This window comes from Notolepis coatsorum (assembly GCF_963971535.1).
Source record: "Notolepis coatsorum genome assembly, chromosome: 2".
In the NCBI taxonomy this organism is placed as follows: Eukaryota; Metazoa; Chordata; class Actinopteri; order Aulopiformes; family Paralepididae; genus Notolepis; species Notolepis coatsorum.
Genome location: NC_140166.1, coordinates 70,896,031 through 70,917,552, shown reverse-complemented (window position 1 = coordinate 70,917,552; position 21,522 = coordinate 70,896,031). Strand labels below are relative to the sequence as shown.

Genomic DNA, 21,522 nt, shown 5'->3' with positions numbered 1-21,522 from the left:
TTTGGATCTATCGTTTTTTGTGTGTTTGTAAAGCACTGAAGAGATCCTGTTTTTGTTCAGACTGTTCTCACCTTTTTGTCTGTTGGATTTTCACATTTGGATTACCTAATTGTTTTCACTCTGGACACTGCTCACTGTGTGTTTCACACCGAAGATCTGTCACTTGGATTATTTGTTTGGACAATTCACCTCACCAGTCACCTGTCAGTTTTCAATTGTGCGCTGAGCTAACTCGGACTCTCTCTCTCCCTCTCCGCCTCCATCCGGAGTATATGCTGGGAGGATCTGCAGAGCGGCTCAGACGTCATGGACAAATTCCACAACGTAACCTTCTGGGAGAAGCTGCAGAGCAGCAAACATTCCTCACATGCCTGTTTCCCAGTTTGTTCTGTTCACCACCAGATTCATTCTTGTTACTCAGTAAATAAACACACCCTTGATTTTGGCTAACTCTGAAACAACTCTCTCTGTGCCGTTTGCGTTTGGGGTCGGTGTCAAACCATAACACTTTTACTTAGAACAATGTGTTCTGTAAGGAATTCTATGAGTCTGGTGTTGATGATACTACATAGAAGTTTGCCCAAATTACTCGTCACACAGATACCCCTATAGTTTTTTGGGTCATGTTTATCTCCACTCTTGAATATTGGGGTTATGAGTCCTTCATTCCAGACATCAGGAAAATAGCCTACATTTTGTGTCAAATTGAATAATTTTAAAATAGCCAATTGGAATTTTTCAGAGCTGTGTTTAATCATTTCATTTAATATGCCATCTGTACCACAGGCCTTTCTAGCTTTAAGGCACTGGAGTTTTGATTTCAGCTCTTGTTCTGTGATTGGGAAGTCTAGAGGGTTTTGATAATCCTTTATGATATCTTCCCATTTTTGTAACTTTTCACATATCTGGCTGGTTTCCGTTTTTGTATTCAGGGTACAGTTGCAAAGAGTGATGTGAAGTGGTTTGTCCAAACATCCCCATCTTGAATAGCCATTTCTTCCGGCTTATCTTTATTCAATGAGTTCCAGTGGTCCCAGAAGGAGTTAGAGCTTAGAGAGTCCTCTATTTTGCATAATTGTTTATTTACGTGATTGTTCCTTTTAATTCTGATGGTCTTTTTGTAGTGTTTCAGTGATTCACAGTATTGGAGGCGTAAGGTGTCATTGTGTGGGTTTACGTGTTTCTGGTTTGATATTCTTCTTAACTGTGTTCTAAGAACTTTACATTCTTTGTCAAACCAGTGGTCCTTTTTAGTTTTTCTCTGTTTGTTACCTGATAATTTTAATTTGGACTTTATTGCAGTTCTTTCAAATATATAATTTATGTGTTCTACAGCTAGGTTGACTCCTTCAACACTGTTAGAGTATGGCGTGGCTAGGAACGTATCTAACAGTGATTGTATCCCATCACTGGCGATGGCTCTCTGGTAGTCCTGCATGCTGTTCTGGGACCATCTGTAGTATTTGGGGATGTTGTGTAGTTTACTGGGCTGTGTAGGGGGATTTTTGAGAGACTCAGTTCTTTTCATGTATGCAGTGATCTGACTGTGGTCGGAGAGTGAGGTCAGAGGTTTGACTGTGAATGAACTGAAAGATACTGGATCCAGCTCTGTTATCATGTAATCTACTGTGCTGCTGCCAAGGGATGAGCAGTAAGTGTACCTTCCTTGTGAGTCCCCTCTCACACGCCCATTGACAAGGTAGAGACTCAGTCCTCTACACAGCTGTAATAAGTCATTCCCATTTTTGTTTATGGAGGTGTCATGGTTATTTCTAGGGGACAGGTTTACATGGTTGCATATGGTGTGGTCAGATATAAATTTGTCACCATGTGTACTGGTGAAATCAGGGTGGGTTCCCGTTCGGGCATTAAAGTCACCGCAAACAAGCACATGACCTTGACTTTGATAAAGACATATTTCTGACTCAAGGTTGGAGAAGATGTCATCTGAGTAATATGGAGACCCAGTGGGTGGTACATATATTCCACAGATAAATAGATCTCTTTGAGAGGGGATTACTTCTTTATTTAGTTTTAACCAAATATGATTGTTCCCGGTTTTTAAAATCTGTATTGACTGGTGGAGTTGTGATTTGTACCAAATTATCAATCCCCCTGAGTCTCTGCCCTGACTAATATGTTTTGTTTTATTTGATGGCAAAATTACCTCTCTATAGTGTGGAGGACAGTGTGTGGCTACATCTTCTCTACACCATGTTTCAGTTAGAATTAAGAGGTCATTGTTTGTTTGTCTCTCTCTCTCTCTCTCTCTCTCTCTCTCTCTCTCTCAGGTGGACACACACATCCATGCAGCAGCCTGTATGTCTCAGAAGCACCTGCTGACGTTCATCCAGGAGAGCTATAAGATGGATGCGGAGCGCGTGGTGATGGACAAGGCCGGGAAGAGCGTGACCCTCAGGCAGGTGTTCCACGACCTCGACATGGACCCCTATGACCTCACCGTGGACTCGCTGGACGTACACGCTGTAAGACCCCCCCCCTTTTAAAACCATACACTGACATTTAGCATTTTATTTTTTAAAGATAATTTTTTTTGGCATTTTATTGCTTTATTGGATAGACAGAGAGGAAGGATGGGAGAAGATATGGGCAGGAGACATTCGGCAAATGTCGCCGGGTCCGGAAGTCGAACCCGGGATGGCCGCGTTGCACTGAAGTGCGTCACGTGGTGCGCCACCCTGGCGCCACGACATTTAGCATTTTAGATGGTTGCTCTTAGCTGCGACCACTAGCTCTATTTATTTTTATTTATTTAACCAGGAAAGTGAGACATGGCCAGACAAGCTGCAGCAAATGAATAAAAAAATTGCACATAAATACAAAAAACGAATTACACAAATACACTAAACAACCAATATCAACCTAGCAGGGCAGGCAGCAACAATAGACTATTAGGGCAAATCAAAACAATAACATACCATCGATTCAACCTCTAGTTCCTTCATGAGGATTTTAAAAGCATCCAGTGATACATAGTCAGAGAGATCCAAGTCATTCTGTAACATGTTCCAAGCCGAGGGAGCAGAATAACTAAATGCTCTCTTTCCCATTTCAGTACGAATATTGGGAACAGACAATAGGAGCAGACTTTAAGAATGTAAAAAAATAACTCGGAACACTTTTCTGGACCATATAAGTACACAAGTAAAAGGGGAGGAGACCACTCTATACAGTAGGTCACTCTGTCAGCTGGTTGGTTGGCTGGTCTGTCCACAGAACATTCCCCGCCCTCTAGCAGCCACAGGACTTGCCCGAGGAGGCTCCTTTGGCATGGGGGTCAAGTGTGTGTGTGTGTGTGTGTGTGTGTGTGTGTGTGTGTGTGTGTGTGTGTGTGTGTGTGTGTGTGTGTGTGTGTGTGTGTGTGTGTGTGTGTGTGTGTGTGTGTGTGTGTGTGTGTGTGTGTGTGTGTGTGTGTGTGTGTGTGTGTGTGTGTGTGTGTGTGTGTGTGTGTGTGTGTGTGTGTGTGTGTGTGTGTGTGTGTGTGTGTGTGTGTGTGTGTGTGTGTGTGTGTGTGTGTGTGTGTGTGTGTGTGTGTGTGTGTGTGTGTGTGTGTGTGTGTGTGTGTGTGTGTGTGTGTGTGTGTGTGTGTGTGTGTGTGTGTGTGTGTGTGTGTGTGTGTGTGTGTGTGTGTGTGTGTGTGTGTGTGTGTGTGTGTGTGTGTGTGTGTGTGTGTGTGTGTGTGTGTGTGTGTGTGTGTGTGTGTGTGTGTGTGTGTGTGTGTGTGTGTGTGTGTGTGTGTGTGTGTGTGTGTGTGTGTGTGTGTGTGTGTGTGTGTGTGTGTGTTCGTTCATGCAAATGGTTCATGGCAATGGGAGTGGCCTATCACAAAAAGGTCACAGCGAATGTGAATTTGTGCTTGTTTCTTTACTAGACAAGTCAAGGGTCAAGTGTTCCTTTACTTCAATCCCCTTGGGGAAATCCAGGTGTCATAGCAGCATGGGGGAGGGGGAGGGGAGGTTTGATTGATTGATTGAAAATGGTATTAACAGATTGCATAATGGGTACAATACAGTACGGCTCAATACACACAATTATTAAGGGGATGCAGACCAGAGAAAGACTTTCGTCTTGTTTACATCATTTTCTTTTTTACCTACTTTTTCTGCGGATGGTTTTGTGAATAAATCTCCATTATGCTTCAATTACTGTGTGTTTATTGTATAGCAATAAGGTTGGATGAATTCGGCCATTGTAGTCACTTGAAGTTGTGTGTTATACGAATTAGATCATGCCTAGGGGGGTCTAATGACCCTCGGCTGCGCCTCGGGCCTAACAACCACCCCTAGGCATGATCGAATTCGTATAACACACTCCTGCGCGTGATGTAATGCTTAAGTATTGTCGCAGTGAAAGGGTTAACCCTTTGGTAGTGTGGTAGTGAAAGGGTTAAACGTCTGTCATACTGTAAGCCGCACTGTACAGCCAGATCCATCCACGATTCGCCCAAGTTACAGTTATGAACTGTGCCCTTTTTCCACTTTATAGGGGAGACAAACCTTCCACCGGTTTGACAAGTTCAACTCCAAGTATAACCCAGTGGGAGCCAGTGAACTCAGAGAAATCTACCTGAAAACAGACAACCTCATTGACGGAGAGTACTTTGCTCGTATCGTAAAGGTATACACTATCACCAAAATCACAATCGCATCTAGCGATGTTGTAAACGTTTGATTATATTAATTACATTTTAAGTCTATGTAAAACAATTAAAACACCCACCATCTCTTTGCACTGCTCTTATTCTGTAATTTTTTATACTCGTTCTATGTCTGCTTTTTATTTTGGTCAGAAACCTGCTAATAGTCTTTTATAGATTTTAATGTCAGAAATCTATTATAGAAATCTACTACAATCTTTTTTTAAATTTATATATATATATAGAGAGAGATTTTAATGACAAAAATCTGTAAAGGTTTGTCAGGGAGGTTTTAATATCAATTCTCTGCTCATTTTATGCCAATTTTATGCTCATTTTATGCCTGTGTCTATTTTGTGTCTAGGAAGTGTCCCACGACCTGGAGGAGAGTAAGTACCAGCACGCAGAGCCTCGCCTCTCCATCTACGGCCGCGCTCCAGAGGAGTGGGACAGCCTGGCCAAGTGGTTCATCAAACACAAGGTGTACTCTCCCAACATGCAGTGGATCATCCAGGTGCCCAGGATATAGTGAGTCTGTTTTTTTTCTTTAAAAAAATTATATCTTGCAATGCAGCATATTTTAAGTTTTTCTTTCTTATATTAAAATATATTTCGTTTTTAAGAATTTGTAAAGGATAGGCAAAAATAAGCATGCGCTTCAGCCTATTCCTTTTTTCGGTCGTTGATTTTGGATTTTGTGTGTGAGCTTGCCTTGAATATGTACATTTGTGATTTTTTATTTTAATTTAAAAAAAAATGCAAGTCCACACGGGTGTGTTTGATTTGTCTGTAAACAAGACCAAAAAATCTAGAGGAAGGTTATACAACTACTTGGAATATTGAAAATCTACATTTCATGGGATTTGAAGAATAATGTGTTTTTACCTGTTTCAGTGATATTTTCAAGTCTAGAAAATTGGTACCTAACTTTGCCAAGATGCTGGAAAACGTATTTCTGCCTCTATTCGAGGCCACCGTTAACCCACAGAAGCACAAGGAGCTACACATTTTCCTCAAATATGTAAGTAGTGTACCTTTCCTTTTTTAAAGTCCAGCATATCAAAACGACTCTGAAACGAGAACGAATTCCATCGTTTATTGTCTCACTGTGCAGGTGACGGGCTTCGACAGTGTCGACGATGAGTCCAAACACAGCGATCACATGTTCTCCTACAAGAGCCCCAAGCCAGAACAGTGGACCACAGACGACAACCCTCCCTACAGTTATTACATCTTCCACATGTACGCGAACATCATGGTCCTCAACAATCTCAGGAAGTGAGTGCTGATCCCATCTCTTTAACTGTTTTGAACGGGAACTGAGAGAGTGATGTGTGAACCCAAAAACCTGGAGATTAATGTCCTCGTTTGTCTCGCAGAGAACGTGGCCTGGGCACCTTCCAGTTCCGTCCGCACTGTGGAGAAGCAGGCTCCATCACCCACCTGGTCTCGGCCTTCCTCACGGCTGACAACATCTCTCATGGACTCAACCTGAAGAAGGTATTCCACATTGCGTACGACCGCTGCTTACTTGGTTCTCTTATCGTCTGTCGGCTAGAGGAACTCTTCAATCCGCTGTCACAGTCGCAATCATAAATGGTAAACGGACCTCATTTATATAGCAGCTTTTATCCAAAGCGCTTTACAACGTATGCCTTACATTTTCAACCATTCACTCACACATTCACACAGCGACGGCGGAGGCGACCATGCCAGGTGCCGATCTGCTCATCGGGGAGCAATCAGGGGTTAAGTGTCTTGCTCAAGGACACTTCAACACGCTGCCCGGAGGAGCCGGAATCTAACCGGGAGCCTTCCGATTACCAGGCGACCGCTCTACCTCCTGTGCCACCGTTCATAAAAATCAGATTCCACCACCACCACCTTTATTTTTTTTTATCCACTTTTTCTCCCATTTTTTCTATATTTTCTCCCATCCCAATTTCGTATCATCCAATTCAACCCTCCCCTGTCACGAACGCTGTTTCTTGCCTCCCACAAGCCGGCTGCAATGTGGACTAAGTCATACATAGCACAAGTCCCCTCCGGTACTCGAGGTAACAGCAGTCGCATCTTTTCACCTGCGCAGCTCGATCTCTCAGTGGCGAGGAGTAACGCGTGGGAGGCTCACGCTGCCCCCGACACTTCCTGATTCTACTGCGCAGGCGCACCAACCGACCTGTAGGAGTCGCTGTCCACAACGCCCGATCCCCACCCATCAGTTTCCCACCCCCTAATACGGCCAATGTGTATTAGTATGAACGACCAGCTAAACTGAAAGCAATGTGGAGCGCTGGGCTTGAACAGGCAAGCCCAGCGTCTCCGTCATTCGTGGCGAGCGCCTTGCCCACTACGCCACGTAGCCGCCCCTTACTTGGTTATCTTATCGTCTGTCGGCTAGAGGAACTCTTCAATCCGCTGTCACAGTCGCAATCATAAATGGTAAACGGACCTAATTTATATAGCAGCTTTTATCCAAAGCGCTCTACAACGTATGCCTTACATTTTACCCATTCACTCACACATTCACACAGCGACGGCGGAGGCGACCATGCCAGGTGCCGATCTGCTCATCGGGGAGCAATCAGGGGTTAAGTGTCTTGCTCAAGGACACTTCAACACGCTGCCCGGAGGAGCCGGAATCGAACCGGGAGCCTTCCGATTACCAGGCGACCGCTCTACTTCCTGTGCCACCGTTCATAAAAATCAGATTCCACCACCACCACCTTTATGACCGTTGACCTATCGTGCCGCTCTAAACCACGCTTGAAACTATACACACGTTCATTCCATCGTTGGGTCTGGGTCTCCTCACTGACCCTCACTGACCCTCACTGACCCTCACTGACCCTCACTGACCCTCACTGACCCTCACTGACCCTCACTGACCCTCACCCGATGCTCAGCCGCCTGCTCTGTCTCGCAGGGCTGAGGACAAACACTGCTCTGTCTCGCAGGGTTGAGGACAAACACTGCTCTGTCTCGCAGGGCTGAGGACAAACACTGCTCTGTCTCGCAGGGCTGAGGACAAACACTGCTCTGACTCGCAGGGCTGAGGACAAACACTGCTCTGTCTCGCAGGGCTGAGGACAAACACTGCTCTGTCTCGCAGGGCTGAGGACAAACACTGCTCTGTCTCGCAGGGCTGAGGACAAACACTGCTCTGTCTCGCAGGGCTGAGGACAAACACTGCTCTGTCTCGCAGGGCTGAGGACAAACACTGCTCTGTCTTGCAGGGCTGAGGACAAACACTGCTCTGTCTCGCAGGGCTGTAGACAAACACTGCTCTGTCTCGCAGGGCTGTAGACAAACACTGCTCTGTCTCGCAGGGCTGAGGACAAACACTGCTCTGTCTCGCAGGGCTGTAGACAAACACTGCTCTGTCTCGCAGGGCTGAGGACAAACACTGCTCTGTCTCGCAGGGCTGAGGACAAACACTGCTCTGTCTCGCAGGGCTGTAGACAAACACTGCTCTGTCTCGCAGGGCTGAGGACAAACACTGCTCTGTCTCGCAGGGCTGTAGACAAACACTGCTCTGTCTCGCAGGGCTGTAGACAAACACTGCTCTGTCTCGCAGGGCTGAGGACAAACACTGCTCTGTCTCGCAGGGCTGAGGACAAACACTGCTCTGTCTCGCAGGGCTGTAGACAAACACTGCTCTGTCTCGCAGGGCTGCAGACAAACACTGGCGATAAAAAAAGCAGACCTTGCTACTTGAGCTTAATTTCTATGCACCACAGCTGTGGAACACAATCCCAAAAAATATTAAAGAGGCTGGCTCAGTGGACATTTTTAAACAACAGTTGAAAACATACCTTTTTAATATTGCTTTTAATTAGCAACTCTTTTTATTATTATTTTTTTAATCATCGATTCTATCCATTTTATTTGCTTGTGATTTTAGACTGTGTGGTTTACTCACAGGGCTGAAGACAAACACTGGCGATGAAAAAAGCAGACCTTGCTACTTAAGCTCAAATGGGAGTTTTCTTTATCAGCTGTTGACATTTGCTGTCTACTAACATGTAGTACACCAAACAGTAGCAGCTGCTGTCCATATGGCATCTCTCTCTGTCTCTGTGTTATATATTTGTGTGTTACATCAATATTAAGTGTACCCCCCCCGCCCCCGCCCCCCCCTGTGTCCCCCCAGAGCCCCGTGCTGCAGTATCTGTACTATCTGGCTCAGGTTCCCATCGCCATGTCCCCGCTCAGCAACAACAGTCTGTTCCTGGAGTACTCCAAGAACCCTCTGCGAGAGTTCCTCCACAAGGGCCTGTGTGTGTCCCTGTCCACCGACGACCCCATGCAGTTCCACTACACCAAGGTAAACAGGAACGAATGCGACAACTTGATTGATTGATTGAACATTTTATTAACAGATTGCAGAATGGGTACAATACAGTACGGCTCAATACACACAATTGTTAAGGGGATGCAGACCAGAGAAAGACTTTCGTCTTGTTTACATCAGGGTCCCCCATTTTCAATTCATCATATGACATACATGACATACAGATAGACAGTACTGCTACATCTATACATTTATGACATACCAGATTTACAAATACAGTACTGTTTGTGATACAAAAAGAGTCTAAAAAAAGAGAGTATATTTGACGAAGAAACTGTACATTGGAGGAGGTTGGGTAGGTGGGGTGGAGGGGGGGTTGGGTAGGTGGGGTGGAGGGGGCAGTTCTCGGTGCGGGCTCGCTCTGAGGGAAGGATGCCGGTCATATTAAATTTCTACATTTTATACATAATATTCCAGCGTTTCAACCAGCTGCACATTATACTCACATTATGTGCTCATTAGAAGAAAATAATTGATGCATATTGGTCAGGAAATGGCGAAACTCTAACGTTATAAAATACCCTGACATTGGGTAGAAATGTAGCGGGGTTAGGGTGACCTATTGACGGGTCTGGGAGAGAGATGCGGGGGGGGGGGGGGCTGCCTCGCGCTGACGCTGCCCGCCTCGAGGTGCACACAAGCGGCCGCGCGTCTCACATCACCAGCCACACCTGAACGAATCGATCCCCCCCCAATCGGCAGCCCCTCTCGGCTAGAGACATTCGCCCTATATTCTGCCATGCAGTGCATGTGTGCACTACCTACTATCTGTTGATACAATTATATATAAAACGATATATTGTATATAATATATTTTAGGCAGTTTCGTGGCATGAATTGCATTTCGCTGTAGACCGCAGCAACTGGTGATAGAAATATAGGCTATAGTCTACAGCGAAATACAGCGAAATGTAATTCGGGGGGTTGTGTGGGGTGGAGGGGGGGGGTTGTGTAGGTGGGGTGGGGTGGGGGGGGGAAACTGTACATCGGAGGTGGTTGGGTCGGAGGGGTGGGGCTGGGGGGGTTGGGTAGGTGGGGTGGGGGGGGGGGGAAACTGTACATCGGAGGTGGTTGGGTCGGTGGGGGGGGGTTGGGTAGGCGGGGTGGGGCTGGGGGGGGTTGGGTAGGCGGGGTGGGGGGGGAACGACGTGGTGCTTCTGTGGAATCCTGTTGATTGATGTACATAATACGTTTAAGTTGTACCTTCATTGGAGAAGCACTTCACCCGAAAATGATCACTTGTAGATCAATTACTCACCCCGCGATGCCTTGGATTCGTAAAGATCTTTTTCCTTCTCTTCTCATGTTGTTTCCACGGTGAACGTAGAATCCAAAGAAACGGTAGAACAACTTGATGAATTGAAGTTAATGGAGATTTGGTTTAGCAACAGCAAAACGACATCAAACCATCCGTTTAAAAACTCTCTCACAACTTGTGCAGTATAATCTCTCATTTAAATAAAGTCTCACATATCTAGTCGTATGCTCAGTACTTCATACATTTTTGCTAAAACATTGCTAACGAAAACATTGCCGGCCAAATGGAACTTGTGTTTTCCATGTTCACGGGAAGAGTCCATATGAACGATACACTGCTGTGGTATTCACAACGTTATGAACGATACACTGTTGTGGTATTCACAACGTTATGAACGATACACTGTTGTGGTATTCACAACGTTATGAACGATACACTGTTGTGGTATTCACAACGTTATGAACGATACACTGTTGTGGTATTCACAACGTTATGAACGATACACTGTTGTGGTATTCACAACGTTATGAACGATACACTGCTGTGGTATTCACAACGTTATGAACGATACACTGTTGTGGTATTCACAACGTTATGAACGATACACTGCTGTGGTATTCACAACGTTATGAACGATACACTGTTGTGGTATTCACAACGTTATGAACGATACACTGCTGTGGTATTCACAACGTTATGAACGATACACTGTTGTGGTATTCACAACGTTATGAACGATACACTGTTGCGGTATTCACAACGTTATGAACGATACACTGTTGTGGTATTCACAACGTTATGAACGATACACTGTTGCGGTATTCACAACATTATAAACGATACACTGTTGCGGTATTCACAACGTTGTACGTGGAAAACCCCTAGCCTCAGTGGCTTCAAGACGCATTGCCCAGTTGCCTAGCAACGGTGTCACTTGAAGTCGAGATCACAAGCTCACGAATCTTCATGAATCCAAGGCATCACAGGGTGTGTAATTGATATACAAATTATCATTTTTGGGGTGAAGTGCCCCTTTAATCCCCTTGGGGGAATTCGTCCTCTGCATTTGACCCATCCTAACAGTGTAGCGCCCGGGGACTCCAGTCGTAATGCCATACCTCGGTCAAAGTCAATGGCAGAAAACCTAGCATGCATGTCTTTTGGTGTGGGAGGAAACCGGAGTACCCGAGAGGAAGGCCGCCTGCTGGTCAAACCCCTACTGGAGTTTGAACCCAGGACCTTCTTGCTGTTGGTCTGACGTGTTGTTTGTGTAACCTGTCACCAGGAGGCCTTGATGGAGGAGTATGCCATCGCAGCTCAGCTCTGGAAACTCAGCACCTGTGACGTGTGTGAGATCGCCAGGAACAGTGTGCTGCAAAGTGGACTGTCTCACCAGGTCATTCCATTACAATCCCCTCTTTCAGCTTTTTGCATACATACATACATGCATACATGCATACATACACCTAACCCTAACCGCTACAATATTGTGGTAGCTCAACACCATCTTCTAGCTAATTGTATTACTATTTACCTATTAGTAATTCAGAATGTGCTACAATAGGTTGATTCATTTTAATAAATGTTTTACTTGTCTGTACATAAAGAAATAGGCAACCCCCTTTGACCATAGTCACACGGCGGCCATTTTACTCTTATGTCATGCTCAGGGTGGGATTCCTTTCCACCCTGAGCATGACATAAGAGCAAAATGGCCACCGTGTGAATATGGTCAATGGTGTCATGCATTATGTAATGTTTTTTGTTTGTTTTTGCAGGATAAGATGCACTTCTTAGGGGTGAACTACCGGAAAGATGGACCTGAGGGGAACGATATCCGTCGGACCAACGTAGCACAGATCCGCATGGCCTACAGACACGAGACACTGTGCAATGAACTCAGCTTCCTAGTGGACGCAGTGAAGTCCGAAGCCCCAAGTGTCCCACCTTAGTGAACGTGACTATTATCCGCAGACAGAATCAAAGCATGCCAAGCTAATTAGTAATCACCACCATAGCCCTCCAGTTACTCACACATTACCATGCCAAACTAATCAGTAATCACCACCATAGCCCTCCAGTTACTCACACATTAAAGGTGCTGTAAGTGGTATTTTTTGTTTGTTTGTTAGAATAACTGGTCTACATATTAAAATAATAGCTCTACACTCCGACAGCCATCACTGATACAGAGTGTTTGGTCAGTAAACATGGGTCTCACAGTCCCTCCGCTCTGCAGTAAACACAAGATGAATGTAGAGCTATTTAACACATATTTTAACAAAAGAAATACCGACAGAGCCTTGAGTAATAGTATACAGTAGGCTACATACATCCGTGCATCAAAGTGTCCGTTGTCACTAGACTGAACCTGTGAAGGGCTGGATCTGATCTGGTTGTGTAACACAATCTTACTGATCCAGCCCTTCAGGTCTTACTGATTGATTGATTGATTGATTGATTGAAAATGTTATTAACAGATTGCAGAATGGGTACAATACAGTACGGCTCAATACACACAATTGTTAAGGGGATGCAGACCAGAGAAGACTTTCATCTTGTTTACATCAGGGTCCCGCATTTTCAATTCATCATGACATTTATGACATACACGACATACAGACATACAGATATATATCATGACATTTATGACATACACGACATACAGTGTTACATCCAGACATACAATATATACAAATATACAGTAGGCTACTGTTTGAGAGACAGAGATCCTAAAAGAAAATATACTACTGACTGTGTTACACAACTAGATCCAGCCCTTCACTGGTCTTACTGACAGTGTTACACAACCAGATCCAGCCCTTCACTGGTCTTACTGTGTTACACAACCAGATCCAGCCCTTCACTGGTCTTACTGTGTTACACAACCAGATCCAGCCCTTCACTGGTCTTACTGACAGTGTTACACAACCAGATCCAGCCCTTCACAGGTCTTCTTACTGACAGTGTTACACAACCAAATCCAGCCCTTCACAGGTCTTACTGACTGTGTTACACAACCAGATCCAGCCCTTCACAGGTTCAGTTGGAGCCTTAGTTGGGGGAAGTAATCTGCCATCAGTAGCGCCACAGTCAGTATTACGTTACCATTGACTGAAGGAAGGCTCGTTGTCTTGTCAATGTAACATGATAAGGAGACGGTAGCCAAAGTAACCAACAAAGGATATTTAATTAATAGTTACCATGGTTTTTGAAATCAGAAAGTAACATAACATAATGACAAACAAAACACAGAACTGTACAGACAGGATCAGCAGAATGACGAGACAAGACACACCTGGGTTGATTACAAATGGATACACCTGGGAGGGAAACGATAAGGACTACAAGACCAGAACAGGGAACTACAGCTAGACGTAACACATCACACACTGGGAACACCTGATCAGGGTACAAACAAACCCCCACATGTAATAGTCAGTCTAGTTACAACGGACGGGTAAGTGCGCATAATTGACCATAATCACACAGCGAACAAAATGGCCACCACCGTGTGAATATGGTAAATTGCTTCCACACATACGTTACCCTTTACAAACACCTGCGTCTTTGTCAGGAGTGATGTAGTCAAGTCAAGTCAAGAGTTTTATTTGTTACGGCATACAAGTATACAGTGAAATGCGGGGGGTGGTACGTTACGGAGAACTACTGGCTCCAGCTTTTCGATTTACACCTCGGCACTTACTGTAGTGTGCATCACGGCACACACACACACACACACACTCACACTCACAATCACACACACACACACACACACACACACACACACACACACACACACACACACACACACACACACACACACTAATGGCTGGTGGCAACCGCTGAGAGCCCTCGCTGCACTGTGTTTATCACCGGGACAGGAAGATAGCTTGAACAGTGATGAATAACGTCTGGTACATTTCCACTGTCTCTCCCCCCATACATGGACTTGTTTTAGGAAGGATGCAGTGAGGTTTCAGTGCTTTTCAATGAGGAAACTGAACTCAGTTTTGGATGATACTTATCTCTGTAACATGATAATGGTCTGCTTTTTTGAAAGAAAAAAAAAAGGATTTTGAAAAGTATTAATAAGTTGATACAGAAGTTTTGTATCATGTATTTGTGCCTTTTTATTCATTGTTTATATTTGTTTTACATCACAACGTGTCATATTAAAGAGAGCAGAGGGAAATATTAGCAGACAGAGAGAACACAGTGTACAATATTTAATCTTCAACGTGACTGTAATGCAACCATCGCCATCTAGTGGCTAAAACAGCGGGCACAGAATGGCATTCAGTTCTACCAGTTCCACAGTAAAAGTATTTACAACATCAATTGATTTACCAAAATGATTTCAATGCATTATCTATGCAATAAATAAATGCATTTTCCCAACAATTATACCTAAGTAACAGATGACCATAGCAAGGAAAAGTCTTCCTTGTGAAAAAGGAAGACTTATCGCGATATTTCCAAGCAAGTATCCAAGGGTATTTCTATAATTATTTGGTCACAATTTTTTTTTGGTAATGACCAAAACATGATGTAAATACCACGATACTACCATTGGTATCATGGTTTAAATAGGATTATACCTTGGCCTGGGGGAATACTCTTTTCTGATTGGCCAGCAGGTGTGAGGGAATACTCTTTTCTGATTGGCCAACAGGTGATTGATTGATTGATTGATTGACATTTCTTATTAACAGATTGCAGAATGGGTACAGTACAGTACAACTCAATACACACAATTGTTAAGGGGATGCAGACCAGAGAAAGACTTTCGTCTTGTTTACATCAGGGTCCCCCATTTTCAATTCATAATGAACAATGGTGTGCGTTAAAACCGTTTATTGCACACGTACAGTTCGGCTCTAGATTAATCACCGTTCTAAATTCACCGGCTACCCAACGTTCACTTCATAATCCCTTCACTTATCATCATGGCACACGGTGTCCTTGTCCTAATTATTCCAAAGCAAATTTAGCTCAAAACCCCCGTCCCCATCGTTTTGATTGGCTTACATGTCGTGGCCCTCACTCACACAGTGCCAACTGCGGATCTCTCCCTCTCAAAAAGATGACAAGAGTATAAATATGCAGCAGCCTCCCGTGTCAATGGGGTTTGGTTATTATTACTCAACGTTGTAAAATATTACATACAGTAAATGTTTTTATAAAAATGTTATGAATGATGATATTGGAGGAGCCTAATCTGGTCCGAGAGCCTCTTTCTCTGTGATGTCGATCGCCACGTCGTCGCCTGTCTCTCTCCTGACCTCATCATCGTCCGTCTCTCTCCTGACCTCCTCATCGCCCGTCTCTCTCCTGACCTCCTCCTCATCGCCCGTCTCTCTCCTGACCGCCTCCTCATCGCCCGTCTCTCTCCTGACCTCGTCGTTCTGCGCCTCCTTCACAGTCTTCACACACGTCCACTCCTCCGTCTCTATGTACTCCTCCTGCTGCTTCGCGTCCCAGCTCAGACCACAGCTCCTGTTCCTTTTCAGGGACGGAATCAGAAAACATCACATTAGCATGTACCGATATTCAAACTCTCACTTTTAACATCCACCCTTTATTTCAATCATCTCAAACCCTGCCCTCTTTTCCTTGATCCGCCAATCGGCAACTGCCACTTTAAAAAATGTGTCCCAAGGGAAGTGACGGTTGTGATTGGATGATTGAGAAAAGAGGGCAGGGTTTGAGACGGGTCAATATTGGCCTCCGCTTACCAGGGGAGGTCTAGGTAATGATCATTAACACCAGACGACACCTCCATGAATTTCATGCCTGTCTGTTTTACCCATTATAACACGTCAGAGGGTTATGGGGCGTCATGGCTATGATGATTGCAATGTGTCTTAGAGCTTGTCGTATAATATAGAGTACTACCCAACTTTGTGTTAACTCTAAGCAAAATGATTTATAAACCCCTATGAACCACTAATCGCTGTAGTATTGTCATGTAAAGTCAGCTGAACGGAGACATTTGTTATAAGAGAGGGGTTTCCAAAATAGGAGAGTTATGTACACATTATAAACAGTCTAAATTAAATATGCTATTTATAAATCATTACAGTAAATTGGTTAGAACCACTTACAAATCACTATATAGGATCCTATAGCTCGTGTCATAAGCACAATATAAATATGTTGTAGCAAAGCGTATAGTATAATGTGCCATAAACAGGCTTGTCATTCTGATTTTAGACCACCTAGATATTGCCATGGCTTTTTGATTTAAGTATTGATAATCAATAATGTATTAGGATCATAAGGTGCGTGTGTGTGTGTGTGTGTGTCACACGGTGGCCATTCTGCTCTTAAATCAAACTCATGTTGGTATTGCTCCCCCCCCCCCCCCCCGACACACACACAAAAAGGATTGATTAATCAATTTATCATTTAAAAAAGTTATGTTGTCATTTACATGCTGTGTACATGTACCCCCCGACCCCCCTACTTCCCATTTCCCCACATGGAATGCACCTGATTGGATAAATGACTGCCAATCAGGTGCTCTAGTCTGACATCTAGTGGCTGAATGTTGAACACCTTATGGCAGAGCCTAAAGAATGTGCTTTTGATCAAGGTTTAAATCTCAGCAATTCATGACCAATTTCATTCCAAGTGGCACTTATTTGTGTCTGTCGGAGTTAAGAACCAAAGAACCACATTCAGAACCAGTAATTAACCATTACAGTAAAATGGAGGCCGATTTGTGGTTCTATACCACTGTATAAAACCCACTTGTGAACCACTGAGCTGTCCATTCTATACCATAACAAGTGGGTTTTATACGTAGTCACTAGGTGCTATGGAACAACTCATGGTTCTATACAAGAATCATACGAGTCTAAATGGTTCTTCCAATAGAAATGGCTTCACAGTCTAGAATAACTCATGGTCAACCATTCTTTTTAAGAGTGTAGTGTTTTCATATTTGCCACTGAAAATGTTTACTAAATAAACACCTACGATTTCAAGTACCACAGACCGGCCATTGCCACCAGGAGAAGAGCACAGCTGGAGGTGATAAGCAGTGCCTTGGCCGGCGCTGAAATGATAAACCACAAGAGTGGAAGAACATTAGTAGTACACACCGTCTTGTCATTCTGACATCAAACACTAAAGACAGATGGCAGAAACACTTTAGACCCCCTACACGAATGCCAAAGTTATGTGTGAGCCCCCTGGGAATGTGCTTCATATAGTAAAAAGAATAAAGAAGACCAAACACTATACAAAATAATATACAATATACAAACTAAAGTACAACCTAAAGTACAAAATGCAAACAATGAGATACAAAATGCAAACGTTTTTTAAATGCAAAAATGAGGTATGGATGTAGTCCAAATCCTTTTGTAATAAATAGATACATTTAAAATGTTATCTCAATGTACTGTATGATCCGTTATTGTCAATATAACACCAAAATGATTTAACACTTTCTGTGCCGTTCACGTACAGTAGTTCTACGTTTCTGTGGCCCGACCGTTGAGTGCCAAAAAACGTAGAGCTATGTTTCTGTTTCGTTATTTCTTTTATTCGCTATTGCCATTCATAATCCATCGAGGCACCTTGTGCATGCTGTTCTGAATGTGTCTGAGATTTCAGACGGTCAATACCGCCGCCTAACGCCTTGCGGCCGCTATTGCACTCCATTTGAAACTATGTGGTTTGTTTTCTCGGCCGAGCTGCGGCGTGGGGGCAGGTTCTCAACACTCCGGCAAAACAAACGCTTATAGGGATGGCATGGACAACTGACCACGCCCGCCCGTTCATGTGCAATGCTGGATAACGTCGGAGACAGGATCGCTGTGGATATCTGGATTGGCGATCAGATAATTGGATTATTCTTTTTGCAGTACATCAGATACAAGGTAAGGACTATATATTACCAATCTTGCGTTGATCCGATATATTTTTTTCCCCGCGATCGAAGCGTGTCTGTGTGGTATGTGTGTGTGCTGTGTCCCGTTGGTCACATAGCGGCACGGATGGGACCCGCTCCAAACCACCTTTCATGCATGCATGATGAAAGATAATACCGATAATCTAGCGTTGATTTCAGATTGATTGTTGATGCAAGCGAGGAATGGCAACGTGTTTATTGAATTACACAAAAACGCTGTTTTCGCGTCTTTTCCTGGGATTACTCAGAATCACTCAAACTATACCCATATTCACCACGGTATAAAACAGAAATGTACGGATGAAAAAAGTATCTGTTTTTTGCATGTTGACTGGAAGAGACTCACTGACAATCGACAACGTTATTAGATCCATAGCTATAATATTTAATATAGTTTTTAGCACTGCAAACGCAACATTCTCCTCATTGAACATACTGACGGCACTGACGGCCCACAGTGCCCCCTGCTGACTGGCACTCAATGTGTTAATAATATACAATATACATCACAGAGGACGACAGTAGAAATGTCCCATACCTCCGATGGAGGTCAGCGCGCTGCTTACGGGCAGTTCCTCCGGCGCCTCTACGTCGCCAGGTGGGGCCGGGTGGAGAGAGGAGGAGGAGGAGGAGGTATCGGGTGGGGCCGGGTGGAGAGAAGAGGAGGAGGAGGAGGAGGAGGAGGAGGAGGAGGAGGAGGTACTGGTTGAGAGAAGGGCGGAGGGAGACGGGGAAGTCGACAGGGTCGAGCGGGGGGACTTGAACAGATGAGCGGCAGAAGTAGGTCGGACATCGGGGTCGGACGTCGAGGTCTCCGAAGAAGGAGGGCGGGTTAGCTTATGGTGCTCTCTCGCGGTCAAGAGGCCATCGGCCGCGGTATCCTTCAATTGTGGCACCGTATCTTGTGTGTCAAAAATAACCGCTGTGGGAGATAATATGAGAGAGGAATATGGTATATAAAGTCTCTGCATTTTGATGGCAAATGTCTGCATTCAATGCATCATCAACCATCAGCACACTAGTCCATCATTTCACAACAATGCACGTCAATGGTTAACACAGAGGCGGGGCAGTGCTTCCTTTCCATTTGACTTGATGCCAGTGAACTTGTCACTCCGACCAAGGGACTGCACAGGAAGTCAACGTAGGATGTTTTCTCAATTCTCCCGCTTCCTTGCACATTCATCTCCTCATTCAACACCCAGTCAGCACAGTTGGATTACGATAATACTGTACTGGAAAAGTGCTGGAAACACACAGATGTCAATGTCGTGTCAGTCAGTCAGTCAGTCAGTCAGTCGCGGCGAGCCGCTCTGCCCCCTAGTGGTGGCTCATAGGCACGACACTTTTACTTGTTAGAAATTCACTGTCTCCTGTGCACTGCAGATTTACCCTATTGGGACTTTGCCCTCCCCTATAACCTGTGATGTCTGGTGTATGTACAGCTCTATTGATAATGACTTCTATATTTCACATTTCATTGCTATAAAATAAACCTCATTTGGATATAAAAGTGCAGATCCACAAAGTCCCATTTATCAGGCAAATTAATCGGATGCTATGACACCTCACATAACAGAACAGCTCCCAGTTCTACATCAATGATCTCTAGACTATCATCAGATTAGAGTATTTCTTCTATGGCCTCTGGATTTGTGAAGAGATTGCCTGGAGCAGGTGAAATAAGAGGGAGTCGTACCTGATTGGTCGTAGCAGTACACGTCAGCCTCTTTAGTGACGGGGGCTCGCCATGGCACCAGCCCTGTGTTGTTTCTACCGCAGATAATACTCGCTTCAATCCGAGGGACGACCAGAAAATGCTCATCGATCCATCCGTACCTGCGGAGATAACGACATCTCTTGTCACACCTCGCGCCCTGTCTTCTCGACCACGTTCTGGAATGATGTCGATGTGAATATTGAAATACTAAAAAGATTGAAATATTGACATGCAAACACTCAAAACCTTCTGGCACTCTTTAATGTCCTGCAGCAAAAACACCACCGACTAAGCCACTCCAAACAGGTTAATTCAATTAAATTGACATTAGCAACTTCAGAGGCCAGAATGTGGGACCTATAAACACATTTACTATCCAATAGCACTGTGAGGATGAACAACAGGACCCATTGACTATGTAAATGTAAAAAAACTATAATAATAAAAAAAACATTTACAGACTTTTTTTTTTTTTAAATAGCTAAAAGCTAAAAGTGATGGTGGCCTCACAGGGTTAAACGAGCCTCTTAAGATTTCTTTGCATATACAATTTGCTCCCGGTTAGTCCCCTAACGAACCTGCATGTTTCCAAGCCCCGTCTCAGAGCCTCCTCTACTTGGTCCTTGGAGGCCATGGTCACTCCGAGGGACTGGCAGACCTCCCTGGCTTGGGAGGCGTTGAAGGCATACTCGTACTGGTTTCTGTCATTCACGTAGCTGACCTCGAACACTCCAGCAATTCTGTGGTCAACTGGGAAAACTAAGGATATACAGTATAGGATAGCGTTAGAAAAAAAAAACACATTTAAAAGAACATACCAGCATTAGAGTTTTTTTTTGCCCATCTCCATTGGCTGAATGACTTTGAATCAATCCAGATCAACCTCAGTACCATTGAAGAAATCGAATTGGATCCCGATATCCTCAAATTGCATCTAAAACAAATGCTTCATCTGTGTGTATGTTATAATTGTAACAATCATACTGCGAGTCATCTGTTGTACCACCTATCATTTGTAATTAAGTTCAGAAAACAGAATACGGGGGGGGGGGCTCCACTTCCTCTACAGGTGAACCACTTCCTTTGTGAGCAATAGTAAGCTGCCATGTTTGAAAATATGTTTCAAATAAGTTGAACTGTATTGCAGTCATTGGGAGCCATGAGGTGGACACAAGTCAATAATAAAACACTGACTGTAATAAACAGGCATTTACATATAGATAACAACACAGATATGACGAGACGAGGAAAATACTTTATCATGCTGGTATGAACTATTACGTTTGTTTCAAACACCAGTTTTGCAAATTCCCAAGCTTGCTGCACAAAAATAATCAGACAATTATAGATTTACATAAATATTTAAAAAAAAATTATACAATTGTAGGCTATGTATGAAAATAGGAAAAAAATACATAAAAAATAGCCTTAATTCCTTACCTTTTAACCTGCTGGCGATAATGCTTCGACCGGAGGCGGCCAGAGTGATGGGCAACAGCGAGAGGATCCAAAGCCACGTCATATTATTCACTGCAGGTCAGTGATCTGGACGGTCGGCTGCAGAGGATGGCAAGCGTTCCTCGGGCGTCTGTGAGCCGAGTGAGGGGGG

General features: G+C 44.2%; 2 protein-coding genes across 2 annotated transcripts in view; one reads left to right on the top strand and one right to left on the bottom strand.

Moving 5' to 3' along the window:
* The window catches only part of ampd3a (adenosine monophosphate deaminase 3a), a gene marked incomplete at both ends in the record, with an annotated part of 52,614 nt that extends 40,393 nt beyond the window's left edge, over positions 1-12,221 (top strand). Inside the window, 9 exons of the mRNA XM_084308215.1 lie at positions 2,292-2,486; positions 4,507-4,638; positions 5,022-5,185; positions 5,552-5,678; positions 5,772-5,935; positions 6,037-6,157; positions 8,811-8,984; positions 11,555-11,665; positions 12,048-12,221. Of these exons, the coding sequence (XP_084164341.1) occupies positions 2,292-2,486; positions 4,507-4,638; positions 5,022-5,185; positions 5,552-5,678; positions 5,772-5,935; positions 6,037-6,157; positions 8,811-8,984; positions 11,555-11,665; positions 12,048-12,221 (1,362 nt within the window). The remainder of the gene's footprint in view (positions 1-2,291; positions 2,487-4,506; positions 4,639-5,021; positions 5,186-5,551; positions 5,679-5,771; positions 5,936-6,036; positions 6,158-8,810; positions 8,985-11,554; positions 11,666-12,047) is intronic.
* A 2,156-nt stretch (positions 12,222-14,377) lies between these two features.
* Positions 14,378-21,522, bottom strand: lyve1a (lymphatic vessel endothelial hyaluronic receptor 1a). Its single transcript, XM_084307403.1, has 6 exons — positions 21,354-21,522; positions 20,492-20,672; positions 19,893-20,032; positions 18,732-19,115; positions 17,254-17,332; positions 14,378-15,774 (listed from the first exon to the last, which is right to left on the bottom strand). The coding sequence occupies exons 1-6, from the start codon at positions 21,433-21,435 to the stop codon at positions 15,486-15,488; spliced, it is 1,155 nt and encodes a 384-aa protein (XP_084163529.1). The 5' UTR covers positions 21,436-21,522; the 3' UTR covers positions 14,378-15,485.